The 17,625-nt window shown below is 49.2% G+C and overlaps 2 protein-coding genes across 2 annotated transcripts in view; one reads left to right on the top strand and one right to left on the bottom strand.

The window, feature by feature from the left end:
- LOC132574464 (cytochrome P450 2J2-like) overlaps positions 1-17,625 on the top strand; it is a 585,507-nt gene that overhangs the window by 32,720 nt on the left and 535,162 nt on the right. The window lies entirely within an intron of this gene.
- The window catches only part of CAPN10 (calpain 10), a 51,707-nt gene continuing 37,757 nt past the window's right edge, over positions 3,676-17,625 (bottom strand). Inside the window, 5 exon segments of the mRNA XM_060242776.1 lie at positions 3,676-4,108; positions 8,811-8,856; positions 13,265-13,470; positions 14,146-14,398; positions 16,456-16,658. Coding sequence (XP_060098759.1) covers positions 4,079-4,108; positions 8,811-8,856; positions 13,265-13,470; positions 14,146-14,398; positions 16,456-16,658 — 738 coding nt within the window. The 3' untranslated portion in view covers positions 3,676-4,078.

Genomic DNA, 17,625 nt, shown 5'->3' with positions numbered 1-17,625 from the left:
TTACGCCTTGGAAATCTCGTTGGCATCATACTATATGGCATTTCCCTCATCCCTGTGTATGTCTATCAAATCCCACCCCCGTTTTTTTCAAGCATGGTGGGCAGACTGAATGTGTAGAGCAGGGGTGGCCAAAATACTTAAGAACATAAGAGAAGCCATGTTGGATCAACATGGTCCATCCAGTCCAACACTCTGTGTCACACAGTGGCCAAAAAACCCCAGGCGCCATCAGGAGGTCCATCAGTGGGGCGAGGACACTGTTGCCCCCCCCCCCCAAAGCACCAAGAATACAGAGCTTCACTGCCCCAGACAGGGAGTTCCAACGATACGCTGTGCTAATAGCCACTGATGGACCTCTGCTCCAGATGTTTATCCAATCCTTGAAGCTGGCTATGCTTGTAGCCGCCGCCACCTCCTGTGGCAGTGAATTCCATGTGTTAATCACCCTTTGGGTGAAGAAGGACTTCCTTTTGTCCGTTCTAACCCGACTGCTCAGCAATTTCATCGAGTGCCCACAAGTTCTCGTATTGTGAGAAAGGGAGAACAGTACTTCTTTCTCCACCTTCTCTATCCCATGCATAATCTTGTAACTTGTTTCATGTAAGAGCCACATAGAATAAACGGCAAATGTTTGAGAGCTGGAAGGGAAGGAAGGAAGGAAGGAAGGAAGGAAGGAAGGAAGGAAGGAAGGAAGGAAGGAAGGAAGGAAGGAAGGAAGGAAGGGAGGGAGGGAGGGAGGGAGGGAGAGGTGGAAAGAAAGCAACTTTAAATGCATTCTCTAAGCCAGGGGTGGCCAACGGTAGCTCTCCAGATGTTTTTGCCTACAACTCCCATCAGCTCCAGTCATTGACCATGCTGGCTGGGGCTGATGGGAGTTGTAGGCAAAAAAACATCCGGAGAGCTACCATTGGCCACCCCTGCTCTAAGCAACCAGCTGGCTTGGAGAATGCATGTAATGCTGGCTTGGCTCGGAGAAGTGATTTAAAATGCCTTCTCCAAGCCAGCTGATGGGCACTGGGGGCTTCTAGAGCCACATAATATGTGTGAAAGAGCCACGCGTGGCTGCTGAGCTGCAGTTTGGCCCCCCCTGGTGTAGAGGATTCTGAAAGTAAAGGAAAGAAGCAGAAGAGGGTCAAATATGAAGTCAGAAACAAGGGATCATTTCTGGCATGGAATGTGCCAGAACCTAAGGTCACACAGTTACGAATAAAGACGTTGACAACAGAACGGCATTTCATAGTTTATTCTCCAAAAGACGCTTTAACAACCACTTGGGTTATTAAAAAAAATACAGTACTTTAAAATTTCACTTAAGAAATGCTTTACAAAGGAAAGCGGGGTGGGGGGGGATCGACTAAAACTATAATTTCTTGTCCTCGTGGGGGGGGCAAAACCCATTTTCCTAAGAGATTGTTTTCGCCCATGTCCTCTTGAAACGTGAGAATTCTCCCCCCCACCCCGCCCCCAAGTATATATTCCATAATTTAAATAAATAAATATCCCACAATGCCATGCCCTCTTTGTGCCGTAAGGACATTTCCGAGCACAGGGACACCTAGGTGGTCATCTAGGGCGCCGCACTCCAACTGGCAGTGTCTCTGTCCCTACCCTGTAAAGAGTACCCTGTAAGAGCCTGGTGAACGTGTTGCTTCTTGCGTTAAGAGAAGTGGAGCTCAGGAGCTGGAGGAGGCCACAAAGAGAAACTGTGGTGGCAGAGCAGGGGTGGCAGACCAACAGGGAAGAGAGGTGCAGATGTTTCAGGGAAATCCAGTATGGGAAGAGCAGAAGGATGCAAGGGGAGGGTGATACATCCGGGACTGCTCTATTGGATGCATCAGGTCGATGAGAGGGAATTTTGGAGGGTGATATATCCGGGACTACTCTACTAAAAGCATCAGGCAGATGAGAGGGACTTCGGGAGGATGATATATCTAGGACTTTTGAGGCTGTTCTACCAGATACGTCAGGCAGATGAGAGGGATTTGGGGAGGGTGATATATCCAAGACTTCCTGGGCTGCTCTACTGGATACATCAGGCAGATGAGAGGTATTTGAGGAGGGTGATATATCCGGGACTTCCTGGGCTGCTCTACCAGATACATCAGGCAGATGAGAGGGATTTGGGGAGGGTGATATATCCGAGACTTCCTGGGCTGCTCTACTGGATACATCAGGCAGATGAGAGGGATTTGGGGAGGGTGATATATCCGGGACTTCCTGGGCTGCTCTACCGGATACGTCAGGAAGTTGAGAGGGATTTAGGGACGGTGATATATCCGGGACTTTCTGGGCTGTTCTACCGGATACATCAGGAAGTTGAGAGGGATTTGGTGATATATCCAGGACTTCCTGGGCTGTTCTACCGGATGCATCAGGCAAATGAGAGGGATTTCGGGAAGGTGATATCCAGGACTTCCAGGGCTGCTCTACCGGATGCATCAGGCAGTTGAGAGGGATTTGGGGAGGGTGATATATCTGGGACTTCCTGGGCTGTTCTACCAAATAAATCAGGCAGATGAAAGGGACTTGGGGAGGGTGATACATCTGGGACTTCTGAGGCTGTTCTACTGAATACATCAGGCAGATGAGAGGGATTTGGGGAGGGTGATATATCCGGGACTTCCTGGGCTGTGCTACTGTATTCATCAGGCAGACGAGGGACTTGGGGAGGGTGATATATCTGGGACTTCCAGGACCACTCTCTCAGATACCTCAGACAGATGAGAGATTTGGGGAGGGTGATACATCTGGGACTTCAGAGGCTGCTCTATCAGATACATCAGCCAGATGAGAGCAACTTAAGGAGGGTGATATATCTGAGACTTCCTGGGCTGCTCTACCAGATACATCAGGCAGTTGAGAGGGATTTGGGGAGGGTAATATATCCGGGACTTTCTGGGCTGCTCTATCAGATACATCAGGCAGTTGAGAGGGATTTGGAGAGAGCGATATATCAGGGACTTCCAGGACTGCTCACTCGGATACATTAGAGAGATGAGAGGGAGTTGGGAGAGGGACTTCTGAGCCTGCTTTACCAGATGTATCAGGCAGTTGAGTAAGACTTGAGGAGGATGATATATCCGCGACTTCCTGGGCTGCTCTACCAGATACATCAAGCAGATGAGAGGCGTTTGGGGACTGCTCAACTGGATACATTTGCCTTGTCATCTTTTTCTGCCAGGGGAATAGCTCATAAGAAAACGGGGGGGCAAGGTGGACAAGGTACAGGATGGTCAAGGAAACTGCTCCGGGGCAGGTTTGGGACATGGCCTTAAAGAGGCCTGCTCCCATTTGCGACAAACTTAGCTGAAATGTGATTCACAAGCTTAGCCCTGACCGCTGACCCCCACGTTATCCCGACTCTAAGCTGGTCTGTTCCTGCCACCTTCTCGCTGAGAATCTGACGAGCCACAGTACCTAGCTGGTGAGTTACGTTCAGTCTGCTGGGTCACGTGTTTTCGGGCCCAGCCGAATAGAACCTTGTGCAGGCAGGAAGAAGGTGGGAAGCGCATCCGGTTGTCGCAGCACATTTCAGCAGTGACATTTCCCGATTCTTTTCAGGCCTGTTTTTCACACCATCAGCGTTCAACGCTTCGTCTGCCAACTTACTGCTTCTGCCAAAAAGACTTTGTTTTCACGACGTATACATGCACACTTACACAACCACACCGGCCAAAATGTTACTGCCACTGAATTATAAACGGATCTGAACACAGCACATACACAATGTGTCTTTCCACCGATATCAGGGACGTGAGGTTCAAAGAGAAAGGAGACCGAAGCAGACAGAATGGAGTCTGTACAACACTGCCGAGAGATTTCAAGGGTGTCCGAAGTCCATGCAGGAGTGTTACAAAACTGAGGTGTGATTTGTCTTGGGGAGATTCTAGTTCACTTTATTAGAGAGAGAGAGACAGAAAGAGAGAGAGAGATTAAATAAGAAGGCTGGAATGCTAATATGCCCAGGAAGTCTCTGGGCCAAACCAATCCTCTGATTATTGCCGTTCAAATTGAAACCAGCTCTGCCTTTCCTGAGGCGTGTCACCGTTTCCCCCGATACTGATGTGCCGATCCAAAATTACATTTTCATCACTGCCTTAAAGGAGACCTGCAAAAAAAAAAAAAGGATAGAATCATAGATTCCACATATGCCATTACAAGACCCAAATAGTCAGTTAGCAGGGCTTTTTTTGGAAGCAGGACCTCCTTTGCCTATTAGGCCACACACGCTTGATGTAGCCAATCTTCCAAGAACTTACAGGAGGCCCTGTAAGAAGACCCCTGTAAGCTCTTGGAGTACCTGAGATATGCCAGCAAGAAAAGGGGGGGGGGGGGAATCCGAGTTCACATACAAACTTGTGGGGGGGGGGAGGAAGGGGCCAAAGAAGTAGGTTCACAATCCCAAATTCATATAGGTATCACTCCATTCAAACAGAGATAGAAAGCGAGAAAGAGACAGAGAGACAGAAAGAGAAAGACAGAAAGAGAGAGAGAGACCACACTGGTGAAAGAAAGAGAGAGAGAGAGAGGAAGGAAGGAAGGAAGGAAGGAAGGAAGGAAGGAAGGAAGGAAGGAAGGAAGGAAGGAAGGAAGGAAGGAAGGAAGGAAGGAAGGAAGGAAGGAAGGAAGGAAGGAAGGAAGGAAGGAAGGAAGAAGGAGAAAGAAAGAAAGAAAGAAAGAAAGAAAGAAAGAAAGAAAGAAAGAAAGAAAGAAAGAAAGAAAGAAAGAAAGAAAGAAAGAAAGAAAGAAAGAAAGAAAGAAAGACAAAGAGTGAGAGAGAGAAAGAGTGAGAGAGAGAAAGAAAGAAAGAAAAAGAGTGAGAGAGAGAAAGAAAGTGAGAGAGAGAAAGAAAGAAAGAAAGAAAGAAAGAAAGAGAGAGAGAACGTGAGAGAGAAAGAAAGAAAAAGAGTGAGAGAAAGAAAAAGAGAGTGAGTGAGAGAGAGAGAAAGAAAGAAAGAAAGTGAGAGAGAGAAAGAAAGAGAGAGAGAGAGAAAGAAAGGAAGGAAGGAAGGAAAGAAGGAAGGAAGAAAGAGAGAGAGAAAGGAAGAAAGAGAGTGAGAGAAAGAAAGAAAGAAAGAAAGAAAGAAAGAAAGAAAGAAAGAAAGAAAGAAAGTGAGAGAAAGAAAGAAAATGAGTGAGAGAAAGAGAGAGAGAAAGAGAGAAAGGAAGGAAGGAAGGTAGGCAGGTAGGCAGGGTTTTTTGGAATATTTTGGGATGTGGAGTAGACTTTCAGAAACCACTGGGCTCTTCAGAAGCATGGCAAGACATAAAATAAGAGTCCAGAGCCTGCAAAGCCTTTTAATTTCTCCTGCCTGCCCAGGATTGCAAAGTCAGTCGCCTTAGTAGGCCTCAGGATGCAGGATGGGACATTGATCATGGCGACTCAACGGGCTTTGCGCTGGCTGGGCATAGGAAAAGGCATCTTCCCCACTGTCAAAGTCCTGCACGGCACTCATGTGAGCTTTCGATGACAACATCCCACGTAGGTCAGCGCAACCTTGAGAGAAATCTGCAAAGCGGCCAGCCCTTTGAAGAGAGGACCGCTCCCTCCTTTGGCTGCTTTACTTGTCTCCTGTTTGCTCAACCAAAGTAAATTTCTCGCTGTCAGCCAACTCTTCCATTTGCAACATGTGAACTTTACTTTCAGAAGTGGGGGGGTTTTTTTATAGTAATAACAAAAAGATAGCTAATAAACCAGAAATGAGTCACAAAACAGCCTCTGGTCTGATCTGATCTGATGCACACTATGTAACATTTGAAGGAGAGGAAACAATCGGTGAACATTTTAAAACAGTGATTTATCGTAAGCTAGAGCAGCTTGTAGACTCGAATGCTAGGGTCATTATGACATTTATATGTATATTTGAGACTATTAAGAAAATACATGGCGTGATCGCAAGGACATAAGAAGAGCCCTGCTGGATCAGACTAATAGTCGATCCAGTCCAACATCCGGTCTCACCCAGTGGCCAGCCAGTTCCTCTGGAGGGTCAACAACAGGGCAGAGAGGCCGAGGCCTTCATAGGAACATCAGAAGAGCCCTGCTGGATCAGACCAGTGAGGGTCCATCTAGTCCAGCATCCTGTCTCACACAATGGCTAACCAACTCCTCCAGAGGGCCAACAACAGGGCAGAGAGGCCGAGGCCTTCATAAGAACATCAAAAGAGCTCTGCTGGATCAGACCAGTGAGGGTCCATCTAGTCCAGCATCCTGTCTCACATGCTGGCCAATCAGTTCCTTTGGAGGGCCAACAGGACATAGAGGCCAAGGCCTTCATAAGAAAATCAGAAGAGCCCTGTTAGATCAGACCAGTGAGGATCCATCTAGTCCAGCATCTGTCTCACACAGGAGCCAACAAGTCCCTCTGGAGGGCCAATAACAGGGCATAGAGGCCAAGGCCTTCATAAGAACATCAGAAGAGCCCTGCTGGATCAGACCAGTGAGGATCCATCTAGACCAGCATCCGTCTCACACAGGGGCCAACCAGTCCCTCTGGAGGGCCAACAACAGGGCAGAGAGGCCGAGGCCTTCATAAGAACATCAGAAGAGCCCTGCTGGATCAGACCAATCATCCGCCTAATCCAGCATCCTGTCTCACACTGTGGCCAGCCAGTTCCTCTGGACAGCCAACAACAAGTCATAGAGGCCGAGGCTTTCAAAAGAGCATCAGAAGAGCCCTGCTGGATGAGACCAGTAGTCCATCTAGTCCAGTATCCATCCTCTGGGTGGATAACAAGAGGGCATAGAGAATGAGGCCTTCCCCTGATGTTGCCTCCTGGCTCTGGGATTCAGAGCCGTAGTGTCTCTGAATATGAAGGTTGCCCTCAGTCACCATGGCTAGTAGCCATTGATAGATATATCCTCCATGAACACATCTAATCTTGTTTGAAAGCTGTTTCTTCCTGCGGCCGCCACTGCACCCTCCAGCAGCAAATTCCAGGTTTTAATCATTCTCCTCAGCCCAAAGGATGATTAACATGTGGAATTCACTGCCACAGGAGGTGGTGGCAGTTACAAGAGGGGATTGGATAAAAATATGTTTCAAACAATTTTATTAGTAACATATGGTAATAAATTTCAATTTCTTACTTCATTAATAATTACTTAAGAACATAAGAGAAACCATCTTGGATCAGGCCAATGGCCCCTCCAGTCCAACACTGTGTCACATAAGAACATAAGAGAAGCCCTGTTGGATCAGGCCAATGGCCCCTCCAGTCCAACACTCTGTGTCACATAAGAACATAAGAGAAGACCTGTTGGATCAGGCCAATGGCCCCTCCAGTCCAACACTCTGTGTCACATAAGAACATAAGAGAAGTCCTGTTGGATCAGGCCAATGGCCCCTCCAGTCCAACACTCTGTGTCACATAAGAACATAAGAGAAGACCTGTTGGATCAGGCCAATGGCCCCTCCAGTCCAACACTCTGTGTCACATAAGAACATAAGAGAAGCCCTGTTGGATCAGGCCAATGGCCCCTCCAGTCCAACACTCTGTGTCACATAAGAACATAAGAGAAGACCTGTTGGATCAGGCCAATGGCCCCTCCAGTCCAACACTCTGTGTCACATAAGAACATAAGAGAAGCCCTGTTGGATCAGGCCAATGGCCCCTCCAGTCCAACACTCTGTGTCACATAAGAACATAAGAGAAGACCTGTTGGATCAGGCCAGTGGCCCCTCCAGTCCAGCACTCTGTGCCACATAAGAACATAAGAGAAGCCCTGTTGGATCAGGCCAGTGGCCCATCCAGTCCAACACTCTGTGTCACATAAGAACATAAGAGAAGTCCTGTTGGATCAGGCCAATGGCCCATCCAGTCCAACACTCTGTGTCACACAGTGGCCAATATATGTGTGTTGAAAGCTTCCGGCCTACACAATGTGGTGTGGTGGTTGTAGTGATTACCACTCTCGAATCTGATCGACGTTTTTGTGGTGAAGATGTTTTTGAAGTGATTCGTTTTAATGCTGTTTTCATGTTGTAAGCCGCCCTGAGCCCGCCTGCGGGATAGGGCGGGGTATAAATTGAAAAATTAAATCAAATTATCCCTTTAGAAATAAAAGATATATTCTTCAATACTAAAGATTTCTCTGTTTCTTTTGGGATTCAGCAGTCCATTAACCTGTCTGAGAAAGTTTAAACCAGGGGTGTCAAACATGCAGTTCGGGGGCCAAATCAGGCCCCCAGAAGGCTCCTTTCAGGCCCCCGAGCAACTGGCTGTCCTCTGCTTCCTTCTCCCTCTCTCTTGCTTCCTTCCGCGTAACTGTTTGCTTTGCAAGGCTTGCTCACAAGAGCTACAGAGCAAAACCTCTATTTTCTCCATTGGCTGAGGCTCCTCTCTTGGGGAGGAAAGGGGGAGGAATACCTTGCTTTCCCAGACTCTCTGAATTGTGCAGCAGAGCTACTGAGCCAAGCCTCTCGTCCTTCTATTGGCTGAGGCTCCTCCCCCCTGTGTCCCCTGGGGAAGGAAGGAAAGAGCCAGAGCTTCCTTTGCCCAGTTCCCTGGATCCCATGGGAGAAATACAAAGAAAGCATCATTAAGACAAAATGAGTGCTAATGTTTTAAGCATGTTTTAAGATTTTTATCTCTGCTACCTAATCTTAAATAGGTACACACATGGGCCACAACGACATGGCTTGACCCAACCCGACATGGCCCGGTCCAACAAGGTCTCATTTATGTCAGATCCGGCCCTCATAACAAATGAGTTTGACACCCCTGGTTTAAACAATTTCCCTCACAAAATTTCCCAACAATTTCTACCCGCGCCAGCCGCTGAATTACTGACTTTACGGGTCACTCACCTCTTGCAGCCTTTGCCCCAAAGTCTCCTGGATCCGTATGCTTTTCCTGCACGAAAGCAAATAGAAGCCATTGGGGTTACAAAACACACTGCTGTTTATTTAGTGCCTCAGGCCAGAAGCCAGAATAAATTAAGACAATCAATAAAATGAAGTAATCACCACAAATACAATCAATAAAATCAGCACGGCATGTTAAATAACTCCAGCTTTAACACACCGCTATAACCAGGGGTGGAATTCTAGCAGGAACTGCTTTGCATAGTAGGCCACCCGTTCTCCTTTGCATATTAGGCCACCCGCTCCTGATGTAGCCAATCCTCCAAGAGCTTACAAGGCTCTTTTTTGTAAGCTCTTGAAGGATTGGCTACATCATGGGTGTGTGGCCTAATATGCAAAGGAGAGCCAGTTTGGCGTGGTAGTGAAGTGTGCGGACTCTTATCTGGAAGAACTGGGTTTGATTCCCCACTCCTTCACTTGCATCTGCTGGAATGGCCTTGAGTCAGCCAGAGCTTTCATAGGAGTTGTCCTCGAAAGGGCAGCTCCTGTGAGAGCCCTCTCAGCCCCACTCACCTCACAGGGTGTCTGTTGTGGGGGGAGAAGATATAGGAGATTGTGAGCCGCTCTGTCTCTGATTCAGGGAGAAGGGCGGGGAATAAATCTGCCCCCACCTCACAGGGTGTCTGTTGTGGGGGGAGGAGATATAGGAGATTGTGAGCCACTCTGAGGGCGTTTTTGCATTAGCGTTAACTCCGGGGTGGCATCCCATTTACCTCTGGATCTTTTGCCCGATTTCGCACGTGTTGCGCCATGGTCACGGTTTGATCCGGGGCTTCAGCAGTTTCACCCCGCAGTATCTGGATGCGCATGTTAGCGGAGTTTCCTAAAACCCGCGGATCCACACCGGATCCACTCCGTGGAGTTCGTGGTGGGAAATTCATCCCGTCCCACATCGACTGCTTTGTGGGCGGCACCCTCTGCCTTTCAGCCCTCCCACTCCACTCCATCCATCCCCTTGGGGCGTGCAATTCAAATCACGTAGGCAGCTGGCCTGGCCAGTCATCGGCCGTTCGTGGTGCTTCCCAAAGGTGCCCGTCGGCCATTTTTTTTTTTTAAACTTCTCATTTCTTGCGTAACAGCGATACTTCGAAATAGAAAAAAAAAAGGTATCTCTTTGGTTGAATAGCCTCAATTGCCAATTCATAGCTCCTGCTGTTTTCCTAGAGCTTACGCTGAGGAAAAGCCAAAACCATTTTTTTTAATACCAAACAGCAGTTTGCGTTATTTTCCATGTAAGAGAGAGTGAAACCCGTTTTTTGGGGGTTTTTTAAAATCGGCTTAGTTGCGTTATTTTGCAACAACGAAATTTCGTCATATAAATGCTTCAATATAGATCAGGGTCGATCCCGGGGGGGGGGGGTGTCTCGCGAGAATTTTATGGGTCGTTTGGGGAGGGTCTCGCGAGAATTGCGACTGCGTCACGTGATGGTCTGCCCGCGAAAAAAGGGGGGATGAGCAGCGGTGAATTCTCTATTACGTTGTTACGCAATTACGCAACTGGAATTGTGCTTAAAAAAAAATGATTGACACGGCATGGAAGTCAAGTCGATGCCAGTGCGAAAACGATTTGAGCCGGGGCTTCATGGAAAGCGACTGCGCAAAAGAGACAATAGTGCAAAAACGAGGGAAATGGTCTGGACATAATTGCTCCACGGAATATCGGCAGCAAACGCTAAGTGCGAAAACGGCCTGAGTCTCTGAGTCAGAGAGAAGACAGGGTATAAATCTGCAGTCGTCTTCTTCTTCTCCTGCTAGAATTCCACTCCTGGCTATAACCATAATCACATTTAACAACCATAATAACTACAAATTATATTGCTAGCCTAGGGACTTGAGATGGGATATTTCTAGGCCTGGCAACGAGTTCCAGGGGCTTGTTCCCCCCCCCCCAAACTTAGATGAGTGGAAACTTTGGCAAAATCCTACATCGTTCATCAATAAAGGGTCTCCATGCCAGTTTCCTGAACTCTGAAAAGAGCTTTTGCTCTGCCACGAACTTGATGTATGATAAATCAAGGGAGAGGGTGTGGTTCACAAACAGAAGGTCCCCAGTTCAATCCTTGGCATCTCCAGTTCAAAGGACCAGGCAGGAGGGGATGGGAAAGACCTCAGCCTGAGACCCTGGAGAGCTAAGGAGGGGGGCTGTAGCTCAGTGGTAGAGCATCTGCTTGGCACGCAGAAGGTCCCAGGTTCAATCCCCGGCATCTCCAGTTAAAAATGACTAGGCAGGAGGTAATGGGAAAGACCTCAGCTTGAGACTCTGGAGAGCTAAGGAGGGGGGCAGTGGCTCAGGAGTAGAGCATCTGCTTGGCATGCAGAAGGTCCCAGGTTCAATCCCTGGCATCTCCAGTTAAAAAGGACCAGGCAGGAGGTGATGGGAAAGACCTCAGCCTGAGACCCTGGAGAGTTAGGGAGGCGGGCTATGGCTCAGTGGTAGAGCATCCACTTGGCGTGCAGAAGGTCCCAGGTTCAATCCCCGGCATCTCCAGTTAAAAGGACCAGGCAGGAGAAGATGGGAAAGACCAGTCTGAGACCCTGGAGAGCTGCTGCCAGTCTGAGTAGACAATACTGATTAAGGCGGGACATGATCAAGGTTTACAAAATTATGCATGGCATGGAGAGGGTTGACGAAGGGGACTTTTTCTCCCTCTCCCCAAAGACTAGAACTCGAGGGCATCCAATGAAGCTGAGGGGCAGTAGGTTCAGGACAGATAAAAGGAAATACTACTTTGCAAAGAGAGTGATCCAAATGTGGAATCTGCCGACAGAGAACGTTGTCATGGCCATAGGAATAAGGTAAATGGAGGATAAGTCTATCAGTGACTATTAGCTATGGTGACTGAGGCGAACCTCCGCATTCAGAGGCACTAATCCTCTGAATCCCACTGTCAGGAGACAACATCAGAGGAAGGCCTCACCCTCTGTGCCATTGTTGGCCCTCCAGAGGAACTGGCTGGCCACTGTGTGACAGGTTGCTGGACTAGATGGACGTTCAGTGGTCTGATCCAGCAGGGCTCTTCTGATGTTCTCATGAAGGCCTCAACCTCTGTGCCCTGTTGTTGGCCCTCCAGAGGAACTGGTTGACCACTGTGTGAGACAGAATGCTGGACTAGATGGACCTCTGGTCTGATCCAACAAGGCTCCTCTTGTGTTCTTATGAAGGCCTTGGCCTCTGTGCCCTGTGGCTGGCCCTCCAGAGGAACTGGTTGGCCACTGTGTGAGACAGGATGCTGGACTAGATGGACCTCTGGTCTGATCCAGCAGGGCTCCTCTTGTGTTCTTATGAAGGCCTTGGCCTCTGTGCCCTGTGGTTGGCCCTCCAGAGGAACTGGTTGGCCACTGTGTAAGACAGGATGCTGGACTAGATGGACCTCTGGTCTGATCCAACAGGGCTCCTCTTGTGTTCTTATGAAGGCCTTGGCCTCTGTGCCCTGTGGTTGGCCCTCCAGAGGAACTGGTTGGCCACAGTGTGAGACAGGATGCTGGACTAGATGGACCTCTGGTCTGATCCAACAGGGCTTCTCTTGTGTTCTTATGAAGGCCTTGGCCTCTATGCCCTGTGGTTGGCCCTTCAGAGGAACTGGTTGGCCACTGTGTGAGACAGGATGCTGGACTAGACGGACCTCTGGTCTGATCCAACAAGGCTCCTCTTGTGTTCTTATGAAGGCCTTGGCCTCTGTGCCCTGTGGTTGGCCCTCCAGAGGAACTGGTTGGCCACTGTGTGAGACAGGATGCTGGACTAGATGGACCTCTGGTCTGATCCAACAGGGCTCCTCTTGTGTTCTTATGAAGGCCTTGGCCTCTGTGCCCTGTGGTTGGCCCTCCAGAGGAACTGGTTGGCCACTGTGTGAGACAGGATGCTGGACTAGATGGACCTCTGGTCTGATCCAACAGGGCTTCTCTTGTGTTCTTATGAAGGCCTTGGCCTCTGTGCCCTGTGGTTGGCCCTTCAGAGGAACTGGTTGGCCACTGTGTGAGACAGGATGCTGGACTAGATGGACCTCTGGTTTGATCCAACAGGGCTCCTCTTGTGTTCTTCTGAAGGCCTTGGCCTCTGTGCCCTGTGGTTGGTCCTCCAGAGGAACTGGTTGGCCACTGTGTGAGACAGGATGCTGGACTAGATGGACCACTGGTCTGATCCTGCTGGGCTCTTGTGATGTTATCAAGTGAAAGCCTTGGCCTTTATGCCCTGTTGCTGGCCCTCCAGAGGAACTGGTTGGCCACTGTGTGAGATAGGATGCTGAACTGGACTAGATAGGCCACTAGTCTGATCCAGCAGGGCTCTTCTGATGTCTTTATGTACTGTACTCGAGTCTAGCACTTCAAAAGAAGACCAGCACCAAAGTCCGCATTATTGAATTCATGCATCTCTCCCAAAGGTAGAAGTCCATGCTTACCTGTCTATCTGGGTTGCTACGATCAAGGTGAAACTGCCTTCTGTATCAGGCAGGTACGTTGACGGAACAATGGCGTAGTTTCCCGAAGCCAATCGGCACAGCTGACTGACTTCCTGAGAGTAGCAATGAGGTACGCAGCTCACCACAGGCTCCGAGTGCAGGCAGGACGAGAGAGGCATTTTCACGTTGTTGTTATCGCTGGGGACCTGAAAGGAGGGAAGACTGCTGGGAAGGTTTCCTCACAGCTTGTAGATATGGTCCCCGTTGAAAAAAGAATTCCGAATATCCCTCCACCCACCCTGCTCCGAGAGAGAACAGAGCTCTCAAGACAGAAGAAGAAGAAGAGGAGGAGGAGATCGGATTTATACCTCTCCCTTCACTACCAGAAGGAGTCTCAGAGCAGCTTACAATTTCCTTTCCCTTCCTCACAACAGACACCCCGTGAGGTAGGTGGAGCTGAGAGAGCTCTGACAGAAACTGCTCTTGAGAGAAACAGCTCTGTGAGAACTTGCGACTGACTCAAGGTCACATCAGCAAATGCATGGGGAAGAGTGGGGAATCAAAACCGGTTCTCTCAGATAAGAGTCCGCGCACTTAACCACTACCCCAAGCCGACTGCTTCTTGCCACACAGAACACGTTTTCTCTCAGCCTTTTTGCTTCACTGTACATCGTTCAGAAACCACGTTCAATGTTCACTAAAGCAAATAGGTGTGCCGAACGATCCGGCTTCACACCGGACACAGCGACGGACTCTGGAAGAAGAGGTGGAATATCCTGCTCCTGGTGAGTGAAGGGATATTGCCCCATAAGAAGAATTATGTTGGCACATTTAAAGATAAATACATATATATATACCTCCCTAACAAGTTCAACTCCTACCTGGAAGATATGAAACCCGACCGGGCGGCACTTGTTATCTGGGCAGTGTTGGCGGAGAGAGACCTTCACGCTGCTCTGCCCCACGCCAGCGATGGACAGGGGGAAGCACGGATTGGTGTGGAAGGAAGGGAAGTTCCTGCTGCCACCGGCATTCTGTCCTTTTCTCCAACTGTCCTCCATCTGGGCCGTCTCCCATTCGCCCCCTGGGAGCTCTTCACACGCAGTGTTGTCCAGGGGCGATAGTTTTATCTCGCTGTGGGAAGGGAAGCCACATGGGTAAGGCACAAGGGAAAGGAAGAAAATAAAGAGGCAAAGGCCCCCAAAGTTAGAATCACAGAACCACAGAGTTGGAAGGGACCTCCAGGGTCATCGAGTCCAACCCCCTGCACAATGCAGGAAACTCGCAAACACCTCCCCACTAAATTCACAGGATCTTCATCACTGTCAGATGGCCATCTAGCCTCTGTTGAAAAACCTCCAAGGAAGGAGAGCCCACCACCTCCCAAGGAGGAAGCCTGTTCCACTGAGGAACCGCTCTAACGGTCAGGAAGTTCTTAATAATGTTGAGCTGGAAATGCTTTCAATTTAATTTCAACCCTGGTCCTGGTCCTACCTTCTGGGGCCACAGAAAACAATTCCACTCCATCCTCTAGAAGACAGCCCTTCAAGGACATGAAGATGGTGATCCTATCACCTCTCAGCTGCCTCCTCTCCAGGCTAAACATCCCCAGCTCCTTCAACCTTTCCTCATAGGACATGGTCTCCAGACCCCTCTATATGACAGCCCTTCAAGGACTTGAAGATGGTGATCCTATCACCTCTCAGCCGCCCCCTCTCCAGGCTAAACATCCCCAGCTCCTTCAACCTTTCCTCATAGGACTTGGTCTCCAGACCCCTCTATATGACAGCCCTTCACGTACTTGATGGTGATCCTCTCACCTCTCAGCCGCCTCCTCTCCAGGCTAAACATCCCCAGCTCCTTCAACCTTTCCTCATAGGACTTGGTCTCCAGACCCCTCACCATCTTCGTCGCCCTCCTCTAGACCTGTTCCAGCTTGTCTATATCCTTCTTAAATGTTCTTAAGATCCTTCTTAAAGTTCTGGGAAGCATGTGGCTCAAAACCGCATACATACTGCTAGATTCAAGTCTAGCAGAGACTGGCAAGATTTTCGAGTGGTGAGATTTCGAGAGATGAAGCTCCTTTCATCAGATACGTTGGGCCTCGCAGGGCTGTTGTAACAATTAGAGGTCAATGCCTGCAAAGCACTTCTAATACTCCATCAGTGTTATGTTATCCTACAGAAAGCAACAGAGATAAGAGAGGCAGGCAAAGGGAGAAAGCTGGATGTGGAAGATGTTTCCAGAGGGAGAGACTGTGGCTCAGTGGAAGAATCTCTGCTTGGCATGCAGAAGGTCCCAGGTTCAATCCCTGGCATCTCCAGTTAAAAAGGACCAGGCAGGAGGTGATGAGAAAGACCTCAGCCTGAGACCCTGGAGAGCCATGAAGTGGGGCTGTGGCTCAGTGGTAGAGCATCTGCTTGGCACGCAGAAGGTCCCAGGTTCAATCCCCGGCATCTCCAGTTAAAAATGACTAGGCAGGAGGTAATGGGAAAGACCTCAGCTTGAGACCCTGGAGAGCTAAGAAGGGGGGCAGTGGCTCAGGGGTAGAGCATCTGCTTGGCACGCAGAAGGTCCCAGGTTCAATCTCCGGCATCTCCAGTTAAAAATGACTAGGCAGGAGGTAATGGGAAAGACCTCAACTTGAGACTCTGGAGAGCTAAAGAGGGGGGCTGTGGCTCAGTGGCAGAGCATCTGCTTGGCATGCAGAAGGTCGCAGGTTCAATCCCTGGCATCTCCAGTTAAAAAGGACCAGGCAGGAGGTGATGGGAAAGACCCTGAGACTCTGGAGAGCCACTGCCAGCCTGAGTAGACAAGACTGTCCTTGATGGACTGAGGGTCTGTGTGGGGAGGGGCTGTGTGTGAGGAGGGGCCGTAGCTCACAATTTTGTAGCAGGACCTCCTTTGCCTGTTAGTCCACACACCCCTGATGCAGCCAATCCTCCAGGAGCTTACAGTGGGCCCTGTACGAAGAGCCCTGTAAGCTCTTGGAGGATTGGCTACATTGAAGGGGTGTGGCTTAATATGCAAAGTAGTTCCTGCTCCAAAAAAACCCCTGCCAATACCTGAGCCTCGTCCCACCCCTTCCCACAACTCCATTATTGAAACCACGGAAGGTGGAAAATTAGAGTTAAACTATTGTTGCCTGTAGATTCTCCACCCACCCCTCTTGTCCTGCCCTTTGGACGCACCTGAGGGAGATTCTCCCACTGGAGAAGACCCGAAGGAGGAAGTTCCCCTCGGCATCGTTCAGGAAAGTGCTGGGGATGACCAGGTAATAGCCCGGGGAGAGGTCACAGTGCAGGTGGACTTCCCGGTTGTAAGAATGGCAAACGGTGCCCGAAATCGGGGGAGCAGAGAGGGTCCTTGGGAGGTTGAACTTCTTCTTTTCTACCTAGAGGGTAGGGGAAAAGTCAGGCAAAGAATGAAAAGAATGGGGGAGGGGGACTCAACCCAAATTTAATTAGTGGAATAGAGGGTCAAGGTACCCTGGGCTTTTTTTTTGTAGGAGGAACTCCTTTGCATATTAGGCCACACACCCCTGATGTAGCCAATCCTCTTGGAGCTTACAGTAGACCCTGTACTAAGAGCCCTGTAAACTCTTGGAGGATTGGCTACATGAGTGATGCGTGGCCTAATAGGCAAACGTTCCTGTTACAAAAAAGCCCTGAAGCTACCTATAACACAAATCACAAAAATGTATAACAGATATTACAGAACGTACGCAAAAATGAATTTTAAAATATTATGTCTGAATATCAGATGGCATAAAATTTGCAGACAAAATGCAATTTCACATATGCATTTGATGGACACCATCAGGAAAAAGAAGAAGACCGCAGATTTCTACTCTGCCCTTCTTATACCCTGCAGATTTATACCCTGCCAGTTTGGTGTAGTGGTTAAGTGTGCAGACTCTTATCTGGGAGAACCGGGTTTGATTCCCCACTCCTCCACTTGCAGCTGCTGGAATGGCCTTGGGTCAGCCATAGCTCTCGCAGGAGTTGTCCTTGAAAGGGCAGCTGCTGGGAGAGCCCTCTCAGCCCCACCTACCTCACAGGGTGTCTGTTGTGGAGGAGGAAAATAAAGATTGTGAGTCGCTCTGAGACTCTTTGGAGTGGAGGGCGGGATATAAATCCAATATCTTCTTCTTCTTCTCTCTGAATCAGAGAGCGGCTTATAATCTCCTATATCTTCTCCCCCCACAACAGACACCCTGTGAGGTGGGTGGGGCTGAGAGAGCTCTCACAGCAGCTGCCCTTTCAAGGACAACTCCTGCGAGAGCTATGGCTAACCCAAGGCCATTCCAGCAGCCACAAGTGGAGGAGTGGGGAATCAAACCCAGTAATCCCAGATAAGAG

This window comes from Heteronotia binoei, chromosome 6 (assembly GCF_032191835.1).
Source record: "Heteronotia binoei isolate CCM8104 ecotype False Entrance Well chromosome 6, APGP_CSIRO_Hbin_v1, whole genome shotgun sequence".
In the NCBI taxonomy this organism is placed as follows: Eukaryota; Metazoa; Chordata; class Lepidosauria; order Squamata; family Gekkonidae; genus Heteronotia; species Heteronotia binoei.
This window is presented reverse-complemented; position numbering and strand designations above follow the sequence as displayed.